A 23,350-nucleotide genomic window follows, 5' to 3' on the forward strand; every position below is an offset into this window, starting at 1 on the left:
AACCTGAGGGCACAGCCTCAGAGTAAAGGGAAGACCTTTTAAAGCAGAGATGAGGAGAAACTTCTTTAGCCAGAGAGTGGTGAATCTATGGAACTCATTGCCACAGAAGGCTGTGGAGGCCAGGTCATTGAGTGTATTTAAGACCGGGATAGATAGGTTCTTGATTGGTAAGGGGATCAACGCTTACGGGGAGAATGGGGTTGAGAAACTTATCAGCCATGATTGAATGGCAGAGCAGACTCGATGGGCCAAATGGCCTAATTTCTGCTCCTGTGTCTTATGGACAGGGACTGCAGCAGTTGAAGAAGGTGGCTGCAAGGACACAGTCAGGCATGGGGCAACAAATGCTGGCTTCGCCTGCAAAAAAAAAGCTCACATCCCAAAAGAGCAAATCACAACAACGACAACAAAATGATGTCCAAATCTCACATAACGATTTGGATGACTCAGGTGGGTCAAGTCTAATGCAGTTTTTTTGGCCACTCAATGACGTCAGCCTTGGGCAGGGAAGTGGGGGGGGGGGGGAGGCTGTGGAGAGAGAGGCGGTGTGAGCAGCGCATGCGCAGACACGGTCTCTGGGGAAAAGAGACCTCAACCGCCATTTGGTTTCGAGGAGCTGAGTGAGAGAGAGAGAGAGAGAGAGAGAAAGTGAAAAGGAGATAGCCGCTCCTCTGGGCTCGAATAGTCGCCGCTCGACCGGGAAGAAAAATTAAAACAAAGGGGGGGGGATTTTTCTCTTTTATTTTTAAAACGAAAATAGTAAAAAAAAAAAACAAGCAGGCTGGCCATGGATAAGAACGAGCTGGTGCAGAAAGCCAAGCTGTCGGAGCAGGCGGAGCGCTACGAGGACATGGCGGCCGCGATGAAGGCGGTCACCGAGTGGGGCGAGGAGCTGTCAAACGAGGAGCGGAACCTGCTGTCGGTCGCCTACAAGAACGTGGTGGGGGCCCGCCGCTCGGCCTGGAGGGTCATCTCCAGCATCGAGCAGAAAACCGGCGAGGGCGGCGGCAGCGAGAAGAAGCTGCATATGGTGAAGGAGTACCGGGAGAAGGTGGAGGCTGAGCTCAGGGAGATCTGCAATGATGTCCTGGTGAGGAAAATAAAGGGGGTGGTCGGGCGGGCGGGCGGGGGACAATTTGCACTTGCATTCGGATAATCTGAATATTTGGGGGGCGGTGGGGGGGAGAAAAAAAAATTGGGGGTGGGGGGGGGGTGGGATTCAACGAGCATCCCACTCACTGACATGCCCCAGGACATTGGAAAGCTTGGTTAATAACCATCAGCTTGCTCCAAAGCGGCTCCTCCTCCATCATCATCACCATCTCCATCAGACATGAGTAACCTGTAGAAAATGGAGGAGAGGACAACCTTTCCTCTGCATTGAGCTGCGGCTATCGGGCGGGGTGGGCGGTTAGAAACGCCAACGTACATACATACATCCATACATCCCAGCAAACACGTCCTCCTCAGCATCCTGTGTGCTGGTCTTCACCCAGAATGAATAAAATTAAGGTTCATCAGCCAGATTTGTGACTTGTGCAGCTGTGACACATTTCATTCATTTGGGGCGAAACGTTGATCTTTGAAAAACGAATGGTCCTTTTTTTTTAACACTAACGGGGCTTACCTTCTTTTCTGTCTTGCATGGAACAACAATCCCGCCTCTGCTTGATGTTTATCAATTTATAAACGCGGGAACATTGTGGAGACTGAGCTTGTAGGGTCGAGGAGGCTGCCATTTAAAGCTACAAATTGCCATCCCCATGTGGAAAGAGAGCGCCTTGCTTTCTTAGCAAAGTGGAAATGGTGGCGTTAACCGTGTCTGATGGTACAGGAATGATGAGCTGTATGAACATTTCCTTGAACATATTGTCTCTGCCCCCCCCCCCCCAAATCTATCAACTCATGTAGGTGACCTCTCCAGAGGTCATTGTAGCTTTGCTTGCCACATTGAAATGGGCCAGAGGGTGAATTGCTAATTCATTAAAAATTATTTTTATGGGGTAACTGCTTAAGCACTATTTAAGGCCTGAGATTAGAAATTTGCCAGGTGGAGAATTGTTGTAATTCACCAGTGACGTTTTATTGTATTTATCAGAGGTAGCTATACACACACAGCAATTGCTTGTACATTGTATGAGTTTCCAATTGAACTGGTATGCAATTTTTCTTCCAGTAATGTACTATTTGAATAGCCAAGCCCAAGACTATTCATGAGAAAATTACAGCCTTGTGTCAAGTTTTTAGTCATTCATACTTTAAGATTATATAATGAAAAGTTCCCTATTCACAGACTGAATGCAAATGACTGCCTCACCTGTACACATTTGCACAGTGTTAGATTTGCTCTGTATTAAAGATGAGAAACTTTTGTTTAGCTGGCCACAAGTTTAAATGTAATGGAGAACTGAAATTCAAATACTAGCATTACTAATTGTATTTGTAGTAAGCAACACTTTCTGTCTTTGAATATTTTATAAGAAGGATACTGTATGAGAGATTTTGGGTTTAAAGGGCTATCTTGTTGGTTTTTCTTTTAAAAACATTTTATAATTAACATCAACTAATTGTGGCAGGGACAGCAACTACTTGCACCGACTTGAAGTTTAGCATTAGATCCAAGTTGGAATTGGAGTAAGTGATTTGGGCAAAAATATTGCTGAAGTGTTTATTTATGGAAGAATTTTGAAGGTGTGGAAAGATGTAGCAAGACATAAGTGATTAGAGAGAAAGTGGGGATTATGAGGAAAGGCTCTGCCATTGTTGGTAAAGCAGACAGTGTGGGGAACTATATAGAACAGAGCTGGAAGATAAAAGGCTGTCGAAAGGGATTGCAGGGCTGAGGATGCTGCAAACCTAAGTGGGGAATTGTAGAGAGATTCAAGCTGAGGGTGACCATGTTGAAGTTGCTAATATGGGGAGCCCAGGGTATGCTTGATTTTAGACGAATTTTGAATGGGTACAGAATGCAGGCAGCAAAGGAGTGGGTGGTGGCAGGGGGTTTTGGAAAAGTGAAGTCTGAAAGTGACAATGATGTGGGAAGAGATTTTGGGTTGAGTTCAGGACAGTTGATGAGGACATCTGAAATTTTCCACAAATGAGATGACTGTCTATCCTTATATAGACTAAAATATATACTGCAAGAGGTGCACAGAAATTGGTTTACTTGTGATTAAGGTGGAGAATGAGTGACTTTGTGCATCAGATAATTAGTAATCTCTATATAGATGTGTCAAATTGTTGTTTGTACTTTAAATTAAAACCAGTTCAACATTTCTGTTGCACAACTAAAAAAACAATTACAATATTTTATCATAGCTTTAAAATATTGAATGTGATAATAAGAAATTCCTTCAGTTGGAATCTGTTCAAGTGCTATATTTGGGGATTTAGCAGATTTGAACTTTTTGCTAATCTGGGCAGATAGTTCTTGGATTTGAGACCTTTTTTTGTCGTTGGGCTGCAGTTTCATAAATGATTAGTAATTCACTCAAGTGCCCCTTGTTCATATGTGATCCTAGTCTGAGTGCTGACAAGTTGCACAGTTGTGGGGTATTACAGCCCTGCCAGATCTTCTCATCCAATACATGCTGTCTCTGACTTTCTGGCAAGGGATACTGGATATTGATCAGAATTTGGCTGCCATTCCTTCCCCAGCCTGAGCCATTGGGGCCAATTGTAGCCCCTTGCTGCTGTCCAGGCTGAGCTTAGTTGACTGTGCATAGATGAGGGACTAAATTTAGCTCTTTCCTAGCTAATTTTCCAGCAGATTGTAGATTTATCAGTTGTACCTGGATATTGATTTCAAGTCTAGATATAATACTTCAAAAGGCTAGGATATAGCTGGCACCCTTTTATGGATGAATTTGGGATGTGTTTTCTCTGCAAATAATGCAGACTTCCAAAACATTGTTTTGTACCCCCTTTGATTTTTTTCACTGCTTTGTGTCTCGTTAAGCCATATTTTATTCCTGGTCGAGAGGTGCACAGATAACCCACTCTCGGGCTTCTTCAATGCTTCATTGTATTCACTGTCATATGAGGAGAGATTGGTTCGACTGGGTCTGTATTCACTAGAGTTTAGAAGAATGAGAAGTGATCTGATTGAAATGTACAAAATTCTAACAGGGCTAGACTGACTAGATACAGGGAGGACGTTTCCTCTGGTTGGGGAGTCTAGAACCAGGGGCCACAATCTCATGATACAGGGCAGGCCGTTTAGGACTGAGATGAGGAAAAATTTCTTCACTTGGAGGGTGGTCAATTCTCTACCGCAGATGGTTGTGGAGGCTGGGTCACTGAGTATATTCGAGAAAGAAATTGATAAAATTTTTGGATATTAGAGGCATGGAGAGAAAGCGGGAATATAGTGTTGAGATAGCGGATCAACCATGATCACATTGAATTGCGGAGCAGGCTTGAAGGGCCAAGTGGCCTACTCCTCCTAGTTTCTGTGTCTATTCTATGTGTCTACCAGTAGTCTTCAAGAGAGGCCTAAAATCAACAGATTTTAAATTTTATTTAGAAATTGTTAAATTGGAAGTAACTAACAGCCTTGTCCCTACCATAATAACAGACTCCAGACTTAAAACTTTTGCCTCCTTCTGGCTCCCAGAAGTTATAGATCAACGTATTATATTGAATAATTAATATAGGTACTAGGTTCTTCTTTGATCTAGTACTCCAGTGTCCCGGTTTGGAGCATTTAGGATATCTTGTAGTCCATAACTACACTTTGTTTAAAGAAGCTCGGACATGCATTTTTACTGGCTGTTGAGCTGGCAAGCTGTGGAACAATGTGCTTGTTGGAGGCCACAGTTGGGGGAGGACTGTGTTCTGCAGGAAACCTCCAGTAACGCTGCATTATAAAGCATGTACATATAAATTAGTGCTGTTCAGATATTTATGGCTGACTGTGTTTGGAATTTCAGCAGCTAAAAACAATGACACTACAAGACCAAATTTTGTTGTCACATGTCTTAAATATTCAATGTCAGCTTTGGACCAGTTATTACCAAAGCACTGAACTTTCCTCCTGTGTGGTGTTTAAAAGCAATCAGCGTCTTGAGAGCTTTCTGTGATAGTGCCTTTCGCATCCTCGGGCCATCCCAAAGCCCTTTTATAACCATTGAATTGCTTTTTGAAGTGTAGCCACGTATGCAGGTAGATACTGCAGCCAATTTGTGCACAGCAAGGTCCCATAAATGACAAATAAACGGTTCATCTTTTTTTGTTGTTTGAGGATAAATGTTAGTCAGTGCACCGGGAGAACGCCCCTGCTCATAGTATCATGGGATCTTTTAATTTTCAGCTGAGAGGACAGATGGGCCTTGCTTTAATACTTTGTTAGAGATGGCATCCTTTAGAAGGTGCATCACGTCAAAACAATAGATTCAAATGCTGAATGAAAACATAGTAATGCAGTAAATGTGTGAAAAAGTCTTTATTCAATTTATTCACACCATACAATGACCTCACCTTGCGAAAGGCTGAGCTTTGCATTGAAAATGGGCGGGAGTTAGCTCTGGAAAAACTATGCAATCTTTTTCTGCTTAGTGTGCTGTTTTTGGACATGAGTGATGCAGCCTGCCATGTCGTCAATGCAGTTCAACGTGTTTTCATGGTGCAGTGCAAAATACCTGAGCATCTCTACGGCCTTTGCAGCATCGGCTAGGGAGAGCAAGCGGGCGGGCTTTCAGACTCTTCAGGGTCAGTTGAAGAATGTACTGCATCTATGATGGCAGCGTCTGTTGGTTCCATTGTACATCGTATAGCATTGTCCACCTCCGCGTAAGTTTCCACGATTGTCTAACCTGGAATTTCCATGCCAGCCTCCTGCAGCTGAGTGAAAAGTGCCTCGTCATTGGGTTGGTTGACCTCACCCTGCTGTTCCTCATTCTTGTCTCGTGCACTCGGGACCTGTTTGAACCCAGAGTGGTAGAAGCGGTTTGCAATTGTGGCTTCCATTACCATCTTCCATGCCTTTTTCATCATGAACGTCGCCTCTAGTACAGTTGGATTGTATTTCTGCTTTTTATCAATGGCCTCGATAACCTGAGAGATCAGTTGCCATCGATAGTGGGTTTTCAGGTTCCTAATCAACCTCCAATCCATTGGTTGGAGCTTGGCAACCGTAGTGGGAGCCAAGAACAACAGTTTCACGGTCTTCAGGCCAGCGATGTTGGGGCCCATGGGGCAGTTGTCTGTAAAGATGGCAATCTTCCTTTTCTTTCTTTGGTACGTTTTGTCCACTTTCCTGATCCATGCCTCAAATGCTGGAGGTCATCCAGGTGGTTTTGTCTGCTCGGGCTGCCATGAACCACGTTAGCAAAGCTGCTTCAACGTTGGGAAAGGCAACTGTTCTCATCCTCTTCCTTGCTGGAGAGAATGTCTGTTTGTCGAACTGTTCCAAGCTGTTCGCTTTGTCTTTCATAATGATGGACGAGCTTGATAGTGGCATCTCCACTCCTTTGTGATGTCCGCTTTCCGCTTCATGCCATGGTTTTCCACTTGCTGTATCAACTTCAACTTCTCGCCAATTGACAGCACTTTTATCTTTCTCAGGGTTTAGCTATACTCGCAGGTTTTGCATGTCCTTTCACAGGAAGACCTCAATGTTAAATGATGCCTTGCTCAGCACTCCATGGTTTCGCACTTGTGTTGTCTAACTCCACTCTAGCCAGTGCAGTCATATGACAAGTTCAGACAACCATAGAAAAGTTATGGTGCAGAAAGAGGCCATTCAGCCTATCATGTCTGTGCTGACCAAAAAGAGAGAAAAGAAACTAGCCACTCATTTTAATCCCACTTTCCAGCACCAGGTCCGCACCCTGTTACAGCACTTCAGATGCAGATCCAGGTACCTTTTAAATGAGTTGTGTGTTTCAGCTTGAACACCAACTTAGGCGGTGAATTCCAGATGCCTATCACCCTCTGGATGAAAAAGTTTTTCCTCACGTCCCCTCAAATCCGTCTACCAATTATTTTAAACCTATGCCCCCTGGTAATTGACCCCTCAGATAGGGGAAACAAGTCTTTTCTGTCTACCATATTTAGGCCCCTCATAATTTTGTATGCTTCAACTAGGTCACCCCTTAGCCGCCTCTGTTCGAAGGAAAACAGCCCTAGCCTATCCGATCTCTTCTCATAGCTGCAATTTTCAAGCCCTGGCAACAACCTTGTAAATCTCCTCTGCACTCTCGCCAGCACAATTATGTCCTTCCTGTAATGTGGTGACCAGAACTGTGTACACAATTCCAGCTATGGCCTAACCAGCATTTTATACAGTTCCATTATTACATCCCTGCTTTTGTATTCAATACCTCGCCCAATAAAGGAAAGCATTCCATTTGTTTTCTTGACCATCTGTTCTGCCACCATTAAGGACATGCACTCTGTGGTCCCTCACCTCCTCAACCCCTCTCAACTTCCTGTTTATTGAGTATTCCCTTGCTTTTTTTACCCTCCCCAAATGCATTAACTCACACTTTTCCAGATTGGATTCCATTTGCCACTTCTCCGCACACTCAACCATACAGTTGATATCATTCTGGAGTCGATAGCTATCCTCTTCACTATCAACTACGCGGCCAATTTTTGTGTCATTTGCAAATTTACCAATCATGCCTCCCACATTTAAGCCTAAATCATTAACATAAACAACAAGCATCAAGGTTGATGGATGTTTTTGCGTATGGAAAACGGTTTCCAGCGGTGTTCCACAGGCTTCAGTGTTGGGGCCCTTGCTGTTTGTTGTTTATGTTAATGATTTAGGCTTAAATGTGGGAGGCATGATTGGTAAATTTGCAGATGACACAAAAATTGGCTGCATAGTTGATTTCATGTCACTGAGCCAATTTTGGATTCAACCTGCCACCTTTCCCTGTATCCCATGAGATCTCTTTCCTGACCAGTCTGCCGTGTGGGATCTTGTTAAATGCCTTACTGATATTCATGTACACGACATCCAGTGCACTACCCTCATCAATCCTCCTTGTTACTTCCTCAGAGAACTCTATTGAGTTAGTAAAACATGATCTTCCCCTAACAAAACCAAGCTGACTATCCCTGATCAATCTGTGCCTTTCTAAGTGACAGGTTATCTTGTGTCTCAGAATTGTTCCCAGTAATTTGCCCACCACGAAAGTCAAGAGTGACCAGCCTATAATTTTCTGACCTATCCCTCGCAGCCTTTTTAAATAATAGTACAACAGCTAATCCAGAGTTACCAGTGTGGAATTCAGCTCATCATGGGCATCGTTCTATGAGATTTGCTATTTAGCTGTTGGAATGCTTGATGGCTTTAACATAACTGGAATTTTATGTCATCTGAATTTGATTCATTGCGATTTCACTGTAACCCTGTGTTGTAGCTTCCCCTCGTTTTTAGGAATGCCTGGTGCTGCTCGACTTGCACCCCTGCACTCTTCATTGAACCAGAGTTGATCACCTGGCTTAATGGTGATGGTAGAGTGATGGAAATGTCAGGCCATGACGTTACAGATTGTGGTTGAATACAATTCTGCTGCTGATGGCCCACAGAGCCTCAGGATGCTCAGTTTAAGGTGCTACATCTGTTCTGATCTGTCCCATATAGAACGGTGGCCGTGCCACGCATGATGGAGGGCATGCTAAGTATGAAAAAGCGATTCTCTCTCTACAAGGACTGTGTGGTGGTCAATCCTGCCAATACTGTCATGGACAGATGCATCTGCGACAGGTAGCTTGGCAAGGACGAGGTCAAGTAGGTTTTTTTCCCTCTTGTTGGTTACCTCACCACGTGCCGCAGGCCCAATCTGGCAGATATGTCTTTCAGGATTCGGCCAGCTACTGAGCTACCCTTGGTGATGGATATTGAAGTCCCCCCATTCAGAGTACATTCTGTGCCCTTGCCATCCTCGGTGCTTCTTCCAAGTTGTGCTCAACATGGATTACCAACTCATCAGCTGAAGGAGGGCAGTAGGTGGTAATCAGGAAGTTTTCTTGCTCATGTTTGGTCTAATGTCATGAGACATCATGGGGTCTGGAGTCAATGTTGAGGAATCCCAAGGCAACTCCCTTCTGACTGTATACCACTGTTCTGCTGGTTCTGTCCTGCCAGTGGGACAGGACATATCCAAGGATAATAATATTGGTAACAAAAACAAAAATTGCTGGAAAAACTCAGTAGATCCGACAGCATCTGTGGAGAGAAAGACACAGTCAATGTTTCGAGTCCAAAAGGCTTGATAATATTGGTGTCGGGGAAATTGGCTGCCAGGTCTGATTCTGAGAGTGTGACTATATCATGCTGTTGCTTGACTACTCTGGAATGGCTCTCCCAATTTTGGCACAAGTCCTCAGATGGGAGGACTTTGTAGGGTTGACAGGGCTGGGTGTGCCATTGCTGCTTCCGGTGCCGAAGTCGATGCCGGACGGTCTGTCCAGTTTTACTCCTTTTCAACTTTTCCATAGCAGTCCGGTGCAACTGAATAGCTTGCTAGGCCATTACAGTGGCAGTTAAGAGTCAACCACATTGCTGTGGGTCTGGAGACACATGTAGGCCTAACCATATTAGGATGCAGATTTCCTTCCCTAAAGGACATTAGTGAACCATTACTGTGCCCTTTCAAATGATTATCAGCTAACCGTTATATGCTTGATGCAATTCAAGATATCTGTAATTCCAAAGTTTGTTAAAGATGTTAGAATTGCTCTTGGCTTTATGGGGGTGGGGGAAGAAACCATCCCATCTAGTACCTGTTCTTTGAGCAATTTTAACTCCAGAGTCAGGAATTTGAATACCACCCTCTGAAAGACGTCAACCAAGCTTATGTTTATTAGATTATTTTTGTCTTCTTCCAGACGCTTCGATAAATTGTCCTTGTCACAAATGCACTTTCCAGTAGGTAATTCTGGATAAGACTGTGGCCCAGATTTTCCTGCCATCCCTGCTGATGCAAAGAGTATGTTCGTTGAAAAATCAGCAGTGAAGGAATAGGGAGCTATTCTATGGACATTCTATACTGGCTCTCCAAACTCACTTAACCTGAAAATTACACGTTGCACATGGGTAATCAAGACGACGTCAAAAAAGATCAACTAAATTGGTTCAAATATTTTCAGTTGAACAGATTTTAATGTACCTTTCGGCTATAAAAGGCATGCTGTTGAGGAATTAATGGAACAATACACCCTGAATCGATGTCGATGCACGACGACCTTCATTTTACACTTCCATCTGACTATACACACATTCTGTTTGCTTGATTTCAAAATATTATCAGCTATTCTATAAATATTTCCAATGCAGCATTGAGAAATGTGTTAAGAAAGGATTTTCTTTTTGTTTATCCTAATAGCCCTTGGATGGAGTGACTTGCTAGGCCTAGTAGATCTGAGTCAGGATGACAGATTTCCTTTCCACACACCCAAAAAACTGATGCGCATATGCTACTTGTACTGCCCAAGGAAGACATGGGTTTTCACAACAATTGATAGTTTCATGATCAGCATTACTGAGACTAGCTTTAATTTCCAGATTGTTATTAATTGAATTTAAATTCCACCAGCTGCTGTGGTGGGATTTGAGCCCATGTCCCAGAGCATTAGCCTGGGCCTCTGGGTTACTAGTGCAGTGGCATTACCACTACACCAGCATCTCCCCATAATTTCTTAATGTTACATAGAACGCTTATAGAATTATGACTATATGTTTTCATACACTGCACTATTAGGTGGGTCCTATTACAATATGTGCACATTTGGGGTCAGAACTGCATTTGTAGAGAACAGTGGCTAATTTCAATTAACTGCAAGCCATAAATCTAATGGAGACCAAAAATTGTAAATCAAGCCCACATCACTTGACCTGTGAGATTATTCCATAGTGTTATATAACTGTTTTAAATGTTTAATTTTTGGGGTGTTTTTACCCTTAATTTTTTGCTCCCTTTTCCTTCTCCATTCCTGGAGATAATTGTGCTGCTGCTGGGATACAGTTCCACAGGTATGTGCAGGCCCTTGGTACCTCACTCAAATTGTTATTCGTGAGAATGAACACATCCTAAATGAATAGAAAGCTGTTTGACCAGTGGGACCATTGCTGTTATCACTCATGCTCACTTGCTGCAGGAGTCCGAAATAATAACAGAAAATGCTGGAACACTCAGCAGGTAATGCAGCAGCTGTGGAAAAGGGGTCAATATTTCAAGCTTATGAATTGACCAAAAGTCATAGACCCAAAAAGTTAAATCTTTTTCCCTTCTGCAGAGAACTTGTTTTCTTATTTCAAAATTTCAGCATCTGCATTATTTTGCTTTTTGTTTCCAGCAGCAGTTGTTGGATTGTGAATTGGAACCCTGGTTGATGTTTTCTTTCTTTGTGTCTCTGTTCTCTACTCCCTACCTCCTACCGCCCCCCCACACCAACCCAAAAAACTGATGCGCATATGCTACCTGTACTGCCCAAATAAGCTAATTCAGCAGAGGTCATGAATCAAGCTCAAGACCTTCCTATGTAGCTCATTATCCCACTGAATGGTGCAATCTTTAACGAGTAATAAAGAAATGAAGCAAGAGCATGCATTTCTATAATACCTTGCATATTTTCCAGATATCTGAATGTGATTCACAGCCAATTAATTACATTTGAAGTGTAATCATTATTATGTAGACAAATGCAGCAGCCAATTTGCATATAAGGCTAAACAAAGAACAGTGAGATACATAACCAGTTAATCCTTTTTGGTGCCGTTGATTGCAGGATAAATGTTGGCTTCGTACCTGGAGGACACTACTTTTCAAATATTGCTGTGGAATATTTATGTCCATTAGTTTAATGTCTATAAATTATTGGATTCATTGGCATTACTGCAGATTTGAAAAATAAAATTGCTGATTACCATTTTCATACCTCAAGATAGCCGCATTCAGTGCTGATATTACACTGAGGCTGATTGTTTGCTTCTATTTTTCTCCTCACCTCCTTGCCAGGACTAGATATTTCACTTGACAATGTAGCAGTGAGCTAAGATAGAAGCAAAAGCACTGACTCAGCTGATTAAGACGGTCAGTTGCTAAGCCATGCAAACCCAGGTTTGATCTTGGGACTGTGCTGATTTAGCTGTTAATGGCTGGGATTGCAGTAGGGGTCCTAGAACTGACATTAGTGCCCTGGGTTAGTGAGCAGAAGCTGGATCGGGGTTTAAAATCCCTATCTAATGACCATGCCTGGAAGTGCTACTACGTGGATATCAGGTGAGAATAGGCTAGTTTTGCCCCTTGTGGTTGAATAGTCTGCCAATACAGACTATCAGAATTCACATGCAAAGTGGTTACTTGGCTGAAGTATTACAGGCTATTTGGCATTTGTTGAGCCATATCTCCACAAAATGCAGTTTCAGTAAGAGGAAGGGAAAGGAAGCAGGGAATAATAGCAGATGGTATCACAAAATTAGAATGAATGATTCCTAATCCATGTCTTGTGCTGATTCAGTTGTTCAGTCAACTCTTTCTAACCTTATTGATTATAAGCAAGGACATTTTAAACTATAAATTAAGTGATTGCAGTTAGCATTCTAAAACAGTTTTCAATTGCAGTAAGGATAATTCTATGAATGCAGCCCTACACTGTTTTAACTGATTATTTTTGGGCTTCATTACTCATAACACTTTCTAAAAGCAAGATTACACTTCTATTTTTTAAAATCATAATCTCAAGGATTCTTCCCCCCGCCCCCGCAACATAGATAATCAGTACCAGATCTTCTAGATGTTGTGGTTGTCTGGCAGCTTGGCCTTATTTCTAAAATGGGGGTTCTAATAATTTTAAGGATCAATAAGGTCAGTACCAGGGGCAAGTCTGAATTGCTTAACAGTCATCTGCTGTTGCCAAAAAATTAATTGATCATCTTGTGATATGAGCAAAAACATAATTTTATATCATTTTTTACTAAGTGATTTGCAGCTTGTTTATAGTTCACAAATTAAATATTACTTATCTTATTTTTACTGTAAGCATACATTTACAACATGGCTCAATTTTAGAAAAATGCATTTTGCTTTCTTAATCATATGCAGTAGAAGTCTCTGGAAAGTATTTTCTGTAAATGTGAGGATGTTTTGCATTAATCCGATCCTCTAAGAAATTCACTTCCAACATTACTGTACATTCTGTATCTCTGCAGAAACAGCACTGCAAAATGCAGAATAGCTTTGTAACACTTAACAAGCAAAGTAAGCAGAATAACTGCCTTTCAACTCACTTGGGTCCCATTTGTTCTGAATCTCAGTATCAGTAAAACAAAGCAACCATGCCGCATGCTATCAGATGCCAAATTGATCCTATTGATTATGTCAGTAGGATTCAATTGTTCAGGTCTAATTTGAAAATAGTAACCATTATATCTCGGTGCCTTCTGTTTCTCAAATATGTCTCATCTTCTAATTCAGCACAAATACAGTTCTTAATATGTAAAGCATGGTCGGGCACCTGCTTCTTTGTGCTATGTGGGTCCTATATTTTGATGTATCTACTGTACAAGTCTTAATTAAACAGTGCACATATCATGCTTTAATGTGCAGTAAATCCCTTTTTTATAACTATTACAAACCTCTTGTTAGAAGTCTTGATTTGAAATTAAGAATTGAAATTGAAGGCTGGACCCTGATCAAAATGATTAGAAGTCAGTGATATTCAACACTTGTAATACATACCCTGATTTCTCTCTTTCTCTCTCCTTTAAATTGTTTACCTATATTTTTCTCTGTTTTAGTGAGATTGAAATTTATACGGAATCATTTGAGCAAGTAATATTTCAAACAAGCCTAGGGATGCTGGTCCAGTTATTAGAGATGGGGCAATTTAACTCGATTAAGTAATAACACAGCTTTGTTCACAGGATGCAGCTTAACAAACTAACATGAATTGCTAGATGAAAAGTGACGACATCTAGTTTTCCTACCATCCTGGAAGCTGAGCGATGGTGATAAGGAAGTTGCTGACCAACTGAAGTGCTTCAGAAACTGAGGCAGTTGTGTGAGTCTACAAAATGAAGTGTTGAATTATAAAATAAGTGCTTTTAATTCCAGAAAGACATACAAGGTGGTAGAGGTGATTTTGTTGTAAGCAACAATGTTGATGGCAGGCTGAAAGCAGAATCTAATGTAGAGGTATTTTTATTGTTAAGAGAATTCAGATTATGCTCAACTGTATTCACTCAATATCCACAGATTCACACTTTCCACCAGACAATCAGGAGCATGACCCTTGCCTGTTTCTCCTCTCCCTATTCTAAGGACATGGAAGCCATGCCTAAATGCTATATTCAGCTAAGATCAGCTAACATAGCACAGAGCAGGAATCAAACCTAGCCTGTATGGTTTAGCACTGTATGATGTGATGCATTTACCTATTAAGCCATGATGAAGTGGTATCTTAAGTTACCTTCTTTAGTTTCTGAGAAGTCATTTTATTATCTTCTATTCCGGTTGTAACTTTTTTTCCGGAAGGAAAGATAATACTGAGAATGGAATACCTTTCCATTTGTGGTGCCAGTTGTCAGCCTTCAGTACACTGGTCATTTTGGGGTAGAGCATATGCAAAGTTTCATGGATGATGCCATAACTCCGTACCTTTGTTTTAGTTTACGTGTCTCCCCCCTCACTGTGCCAATGTGTATGTTTAACTGCCCATGCCAGAAATACTTAATTTCCTTGATGAGCTGCAGATATGTTGGGATTATTACCAATTTTATTTTCATTGCCTTTTGTATATTGTTTTATGATCCTTTTTGATAACTCTGGTTTCTTGTCAACAATTTCACTTTACAGAATTGTTTCAATTTCATATCACTGCCTTGGTAAAAGTTTTTGGATTTTCTTATTTCTCCCAACATGGTCACCATAAATTCCCAATTACTTCCTCCTCTTTCTGCAGCCACACTTCTTGGCAATAACCAGTGTTTTTTTTAAAAACCAACATTTAATGTATCTTTTGAAGTAAAGGTTTTATGCTGCTTGCATTTGTGAAGAAGTTTCACTTAAAGGAAAGTATTTGAGCAGATGGTAGCAACACACCAGTTGAATGGGTACAACTATTTATTGAACCAATAGCTGTTGTGCAGTGATGTGTTTCAAAACTTGTTGATTTTTTAAAAATACGTTTATTGTTGTGAACCACTGACGTTTGTCATTTACTGTGTAAAAGCGTGCGCAATTTCTCCACATCTGAAAAATAACATAACCTGCTCTCTGATTAACTCTGCTGTTTTCCAGCATATTTGTGTTTGTTATTCTTTAGACCTGATTTAAGCAATGTACATTTCCCTGACAAATGGCTCGTTGTTAGCTGCAAGTTGAACCAACTGCTAGGGTTTGACAGCATGTGTGTGTGACCATAATCCACGGCTATTTGAAATCAGTTTCTTGGTTAAGGGATTGGGGGAAGAAGAGGGAATGCAATTTGAAGTTTTGCTCTGAAAATTCACAAGTGGAATGACTCCTTAAAGCTAGTGAGAAAATCCATTCTTCATCCCTTTTTGGCGCTGAAAGAGCCTGGTTCCCTCTAAAGATAACATTTTGTCCCAAGCTCCACAATGAAATCATTCATATTTGTAAATTCTGAAACGTACTTGGGACTAAATGTAACTTTTAGAAGGAACCAAGCTCTGAGAAAGGATGAAGAATGGATTTTCTCACTAGCTTTAAACTCTCGGTATTGCAGCAGGGATGGGTTGATGGGTGACACTGTATTGCAGTATCATTGAGCAGTAAAAAAAATTACTGCAGTATTGATTTAACTGATCTTGCTTGATTGCATTTGGAGGGGTGGAGAGGAGAGACAAACATAACAGGTTATATGTTTGGTGCACTGATCTTAAATTATAGCTAACTAATGTCAGTTTTTAAAAATCCTTTTCTTCCTTTCCCCCAGAATTACCCTTTTTTGTATCTAGCTCAGAATTATCATTGTTTTATTTGCATAAATAAGATAATTGATTGAAATTACACTGCAATTTAGGCCTTGAAAGTCAAATCATTTTTTCCCCCAAAGCTAAGTAGAATAATATTTACTTTTACATCATACTGACCTTGCTCCCTATTAATATGTGATTTTGTTACTGGAAAATAATATCTTCATTCTGTGTCTTTTTCCTTACTCTGGGTAAGTCTAGCCATGCTGCTGGAAGATTGGTGATGTCTGTTTTTGAAATAGGATCTTGCCTTACTACTTATTTGATATATCTGTACTTTGTCCGGTTTTCTCTTGGTAATGTTGGCTGTGTATCATGAGAAGGAATTTTGCCTGTAGTATTGCCTGAGAGTAAATGCAGATGCCTTTAGGAATTCCATTGCAATGAAGTCAGGTGGAGTCCTCGAAATTGCCACCTTGGGTGCACCTATCACAAAAAGATAAAATAGAGTCACCCTTGCTATCAATTATTGGCAGGAACCTTTCTGGAAAGAACCATGAACTGAAATGTTGCTATAACATCTGCCATCATGAACAAATGTTGCCATCAAAGTGCCCACCATTTAAAATCTAAATGGCCACAGTAAGTTATAGTTAGCTGATTCAACACGCAACTGAAAAGTATGAAACTGAGCCACGCAGATTAGGAACGTTTCAAGTTTAACCTTTAGCCTCTCTTGTTAGTTAATATCATCCAGAATAGTCACATGGATGTTTCAATTGACCTCACTGCTTCTTGATTATGCATTAAGATGAAATGTTCTTGCCCATCACTGTCTAGTTATCTCCACAGATGTGGAAATATGGACATCCAAGGACAGGATTGAATTTACTTGAGATGCCAAGCAGTAAAATAGCAAGCACTAAGTACCAGGCCTGTGCATGAAGAATGGACTGAAGTTTTCTGAGCCTGAAGTACTTTTGACTCAAAAGTACTCGTGCTAAAGCATGATTCCACTGTTTTTATAAAAGGATGGAGATATTCAAGATGATTGTGTGTGAGATTAATCTAAAACACTTGAAATGACTTTTAAATGAAATATTCATGGTTAATGGCCATATTTCAGCCTTCACAATGCTGGCCCTAGTAATGCTTCTAAACCAGGTTCCTCAACCTCAATAGTACGCATAACTTGAACAAAGTTAGCAAAGGCAGAGTTAAAATGAGAAATAAAAACAGAAACTGCTGGAAATACTCAGGTCTACAACATCTGTGGAAAGAGAATGTTTTAGGGTCAATGACCTTTCATCAAAACTGGGAAAAGTTAGTGATAGGTTTTAAGCAAGTATGGAGTTAGTGAAAGGAGAGAGGATGGAAAAAAGAGCAAAGGGGAAGGTCTATGATAGGGTGGAAGGCAGGAGGGATTAAATGACAAAAGGATTGCATAAGATAAGACATGGACTTGTGATCACATTCAGGGTTCTGGATTTCAATTATGCCATTTAGTTTTGTGTAAAGGCGAAACACTCCTTATGAATAGGAATAAGAAAGAGGAAAGAGTACTGGGTTCCAGTTTGGTCAACATTCTACAAGAGGGAGGTCTGGAGATGTGATACACTAGGTCTGCTGATAATTATATGTGAAGGTCCGCATGTTGCTCCCAGTTCATAATAGCACCACTGTGTTAGGTTCCCCTTAGTCTGAAAGAAGGAGTGGACTTTAATTTACTTAGCACTATTCAGATCCTTGGGATGTCACTCTTCAGAGTCAGTGAGCTATTTTGTAATGTAGTTGCTGCTGTTCTACAGCAAACAATTTGAGCATTTTTTGTGTTCATTCATGGGATGCAGGCATTGCTGGCAAGGCCAGCATTTATTCCCTATCCCTAATTGTCCTTCAGAAGGTGTTGAGGAGCCAACTTCTTGAACTGCTGCAGGTGTAGGTATACCCATAATGCTGTTAGGGAGGATGTTTCAGCATTTTTACCCTGCAACAGTGAAGGAATGGAAATATAGTTCCCGGTAAGGATGGTGTGTGACTTGGAGAGGAACTTGCAGGTGGTGTGTTCCCATGTGCCTGCTGTCTTGGTTGAGAGTGAGGGTTTGAGAGTTGCTATCAAAAGAGCCTTGGTGATTTGCTGCATTGCATTTTGTAAATGGTACACATGATTCCCAGGATGTACCGGTCGTGGAGGAAGCAACTGTTTAAGGTGATGGATGGGGTGCCAATTAAGTGCCCTGCTTTGACCTGGATGGTGTTGAGCTTATTGAGTATTGTTGGAGCTGCACTCATTCAGGCAAGAGGGGGGAGTATTTCATCACACTCCTGACTTGTACCTTGTGGATGGACAGGCTTTGGAGGTGAGTAACTTGGCAGTAGGAAAAAGGAATACAGCTATCAGCAAGACAGAAATAGAATCTGTGTGGATAGAGATAAAAGATTCTAAAAGATCAATCACTCTAAAAGGTATAATCTATAGATCACCTAATAGTGGAAGGGAGGTGAAGGATGAAATATGCAGACAAACTAGGGAATTGAGTAAAAAAAAACCAATTATAATCATGGGGATTTCAATTACCCTGTTATTAATCGGACAGAAGAGGTAAGTAGAGGGAAAAGGGAATGGAGTTCCAACAATGTGTACAGGTCTCCTTTATAACCCAATATATAAAAAAAAACAAGAAGGAAAAATGCACTCTACTATTGGATCTAGTAATGGGGAATGAACCTGAGGAGATACGAGAAAAATATAAGGGGAACATCCAGGCAATAGTGTCATAATATAATACATTTTAAGATGATAGAGAAGGACATATCTATGACAAAAATCAGGTTAATAAATTGGGGAAAGGCTTATTTTGAGGGGATGAAAATAAAATGAGCAACCGCATTGGCAAACAACGACGGAGAATGATAATGGGAAATATTTAAAATGGCTTCCAACAGTGTGCAGGAAAAATATATTCCACTAAAAGGAAAGAACAAGCTAAACACAAGTGAGCCTCCATGGATGAATAAAGACATAAGGGAACAATTGAGGTTTAGGAAAGAGGCATACATTAAGTACATAGACAACAGAGGAGTGCATGATGAGAAAGACTATGAAGAAATTAGGAGAGAAATTTAAAAAAAATTGGGAAAGCAAAGAAAATCTATATAATTATATTATCAAGGAACATAAAACAAAGTAGTAAAATATTTTACAGGTACATCAACAAAAAAAGGAAGACTGTGATAGGAATAGCATTAAGCAATAGGCAGGATAATATCACAAGTAACAATAGAAAGATGGCAGAAATATTAAATGATTATTTCACTTTGTTATTTATCAGGGAGATAGAACAGGTATGACATTGAATGATGAGATGAGTAATGAGATAAGTGCATTTAAAATATAAACAAGGGGGATATATTAAATAAACTAATCAAACTTGGAGGATAAAGCCCCAGTCTGGATGGATTGCATCCAGACATTTTAAAAGAATCTAAGGAAAAAGAGAGCACATATTTAATAATTTGTTAGAAAAAGGTACAGTGAGGAATGATCTTGGTTTGGAGGATCAAGATGTAGAACCAATTTGGGTGGAGGTAAGAAATAGCAAAGGGAAGAACTCATGGTGGGAATAGTTTATAAGCCCCATGACAATACCTACACTGTAGAACAGTATATAAATCAAGAAATAATGGGGGCTTGTAAGAAAGGTACTGCAATAATCATGGGAGATTTTAATCTTCATATAGATTGGGCAAATCAAATTGGCAAAGGTAGCCTGGTGGATGAGTTCATACGAGTGTATTCGGGGCAGTTTCTCAGAATAATACATTCTGGAACCAACCAGGGAACAGGCTATTTTAGATTGGTAATGTGTAATGAGACAAGGTTAATTAATGACCCCTCAGTAAAGGATCCTCTTGGTAAAAGTGATCATAACATGATAGAATTTCACATTCAGTTTGAGGGTAAGAAATGTGGTTCAGAAACTAGTGTCTTAAATTTAATGGCAATTACAAGGATATGAAGATAGTGTTGGTTAAAGTGAAACGGGAAAATAGGTTAAAAGGTAAGGCAATAAAGAAGCAGTGGCAGACTCAACAAAGATGTATTCCGTTGAGAAAAAAAATGACAGGAGAAGAATGCAGGAGCCATGGCTAAGTAAGTAAGTTAAGGACGGTATCAAATTGAAAGAAAAGACTAAAAGATAGGTAGACCAGAAGATTGGGAAAATGGTGAGGATTGTGTACAGTTCTGGTCACCATATGATAAGGATATAGAGGCACTGGTGAGGGTGCAGAGAAGATTTACAGGAATTATATCAGAAATACATGGATATAAGTATCAGGAAAGGTTTGACAGGCCCGGTCTCTCTTGAAAATAGGTCATCCTTCAGCCTTCTAATTGTCTTTAAAATTATGAAATATTTTGTCTTTGTATCCACTCTTTCAATGTTTCCTCTTGTGGGGAAGAGCTTAAGTAGAGGCAATCAATATAACACCATCATCAAGAAATCTAATAGGGACTTCGGAAGAAACCTGTTTTCCCCAAAAGGGTGGCAAGAATGTGGAACTCGCTATCATGGAGTGATTGAAGTAAATAGTATTTGTGCATTTAAGGGGGAAGCTAGACAAGGATCTGAAGGAGAAGGAAATGGAGGGTTACAATGATAGATTTGGATGAAAAAAGATGGGAGGAAGCTCAAGTGATGCATAATTGCCGGCATGGACTATTTGGGCCAATGGCCTGTTTCTTTGCCGTTTACCCTATGTAATCTTAGGAATCGCTGCTCTTTGTAGCCACAATAATTTTGTGGCTGGCCGAGTTAAGCATCTGGTCAGTGTTAACATCAAGGATGTTGATGCTGGGGATGCAGTGATGGTAATGCTGTTGAATGTCAAGAGAGATGGTTAGGTTCTCTTGGTTGAAGATGCTCATTGCCTGGCATTTGTGTGGCACGAATGCTACTTGTCACTTACCAACCCAAGCCTGAATGTTGTCCAGATCTTGTTGCATGCAGGAAAGGATTGCTTCATTATCTGAGGATTTCAAAGTTCCGTAAACAGCAATGAGATAAACGACTGGTTAATCTGTTTGGTGGTGTTGGTTGATGACATGTAGAAGACAACAAGTGAAATGCAAATATTTTAATTAACATAGGTAACATGGCCTTCATCTTCTGAATTTTTTGTATCTTTGAACCTTCAGAACTAAGGGCTTTAGTTTGCAGTATATTTTCCTTTCTTTATAAAAATTTATGCTTACATTAAGAAATTTATCATAATCCTGTCCCTTTAGCAAAACCAGAGATGTTTCGAAGCTTATGAGGCTATACTTTTTAAAGAAAAATGCTTCCATCTTTGGGAGATGTACTGTGGAAAATAACCATCTTAAAAGGAGGGAGCAATATGTTCATTTGGTTTGTGTTTGTCACTTCCCACTACTCTGGAAAGCTAAACAAGAGATGTTGGAGGGGAAAGTTTCAGTTACGTGACAGGAAGATACATTAGTGCTTTTAAATGCTTTATGCTAGATATTCTTTCCTTATTTCGTAACAGTATTACTATTGTTAGCATATGTTGGGAGCATTTTGTACACACCTGCAAGGTTATCATCATTTCTGTACACTGACCATTGATTTCCTCCCCCCGCCCGCACCAATCCAGGTTTCTTGATGTACTACTGTGTTTTGCTACTTAATAAGTGTATGACAAATTGTTAAGTCTTATGGTAGTTTTCAGAGGATTACATGTGCTATGAGAGCTTAAGTTAAAATTTGTTTTGCCTTTATTTTTTACTCGCCATATGTGTGCTTTGGCCTGCAACTCCTGACACTCTTAAAATTAACCTACACAATGTACACAGCAACTCAAATATTGTACATTTGTGATAAAATTGCAGTGTTTTTTCTTGTGATGGAGAGTAAATTCTGGCCTTGCCAGCGATGCCCACATCCCAAGAATGAATTAAAAAAACATATGTACAAGTTCCACATCAACAAATATTTAGCTGTAATATATTTTTGCATAAGTTTCTTATAATTTGTAATTGATGGTCTAAATATAATGCTTTTTTGATTTGAATAATCGCTCCTATAGTTTTTTTTTAGAGAATTTTGAGTCTAATATAACTCAGATAACTTTATTTCTTGCAGGGTTTGCTGGATAAATATCTAATACCAAATTCGACCAATTCAGAGAGCAAAGTCTTCTATCTTAAGATGAAAGGAGATTATTACCGATACCTTGCAGAAGTAGCTATAGCAGAAAGCAAAAAACGTAAGTTTCTTATTTTTGGTGTATATTCTACAAACAACATATAGAAAGTATTTGTTGTACTGCACGTTAAGTAGAATGACCGAAAATATTGTATCCCTGAATTCTTTAAATATTGAGTTACTAATCTCATCTTGGTGTTAGTGGAGGAAGATGTAAAATCAAAGGGTGTGGTACACAAACCTTTATGGTGTTTTGACCTCCTGTGGGCAGGGATGGTTGTGCATGAAGTTGCACCAGCCAGTAAATATGCCTTTTGATAATATATGTGATGGTTACAGACTACTTTGCTGGATTCTGAAGAGGGGGTTGTGAGGATGAGGCTGCAATGGGATGGAAGCAATTGGTGTGAGAGCGTGAGGACGCTGCTCAAAGAGACATTATTTTCAGTCTTTTATTCTGTCTTGCTCCAGAAACTGTTGAGAACTCCCAGACATCATATCAAGAAGCATTTGATATCAGTAAGACGGACATGCAACCAACACAACCTATCCGATTAGGTCTTGCCCTGAACTTCTCAGTATTCTACTATGAAATTCTCAACTCTCCAGAGCAAGCCTGTGCACTGGCCAAGGCGGTAAGCAATAAAGACCGGAACTAACTTTTTAAAATATATTTCCTCCTTGCCTTGCGCATTGGATATACTATCTTTTTTCGTTAGGACGGATAAATGTTTGATAAAATTGTCACATCAAAACTCTACTAATTTTTGAGAAGACTTGGTAGCTGTTTTTAGGTTTATCCATCTTAAAATGGCATGATAAATAAGTAGAATATTTCAAGTATGATTTAAATAGTCACTTGGTAGTACAGAACTTGAGTATTGCTGGAAAAAGAGACATGTTGTTGAGGCTTTTCCTCTTGTGCTCATAAGGACAAAATTGCAAGAATACCAAATTTCAAAGGGGACAACAATTTATACTGCATGAGAAAAGGTTGCTGATTTTTTATTCCATGCAGTATAAATTGTTATTCCTTTTGAAGTTTGGTATTCTTGTGATTCTGTCCAGATGAGTGAAAGACAAAAAGCTTCGACAGCATGCCTTGTTTTCAGCAAGGCTCAAATATAATTTATCTAAGAATGTCTGTCTAACGAGAAATGACGGACATGTTCTACCCTAAGATGAGTTTCAGGCAGTTGAAGATTTGAATTCTATTTGCACCTGCAAAATTGCCTACCTTTGCACTAAC

General features: G+C 40.2%; 1 protein-coding gene across 1 annotated transcript in view; it reads left to right on the top strand.

Moving 5' to 3' along the window:
* Positions 1-574: 574 nt before the first annotated feature.
* The window catches only part of LOC144696059 (14-3-3 protein beta/alpha-1-like), a 33,409-nt gene continuing 10,633 nt past the window's right edge, over positions 575-23,350 (top strand). Inside the window, exons 1-3 of the mRNA XM_078567264.1 lie at positions 575-1,090; positions 22,039-22,162; positions 22,573-22,736. Of these exons, the coding sequence (XP_078423390.1) occupies positions 788-1,090; positions 22,039-22,162; positions 22,573-22,736 (591 nt within the window). The 5' untranslated portion in view covers positions 575-787. The remainder of the gene's footprint in view (positions 1,091-22,038; positions 22,163-22,572; positions 22,737-23,350) is intronic.

This window comes from Cetorhinus maximus, chromosome 21 (genome assembly GCF_964194155.1).
Source record: "Cetorhinus maximus chromosome 21, sCetMax3.hap1.1, whole genome shotgun sequence".
Classification (NCBI taxonomy): Eukaryota; Metazoa; Chordata; class Chondrichthyes; order Lamniformes; family Cetorhinidae; genus Cetorhinus; species Cetorhinus maximus.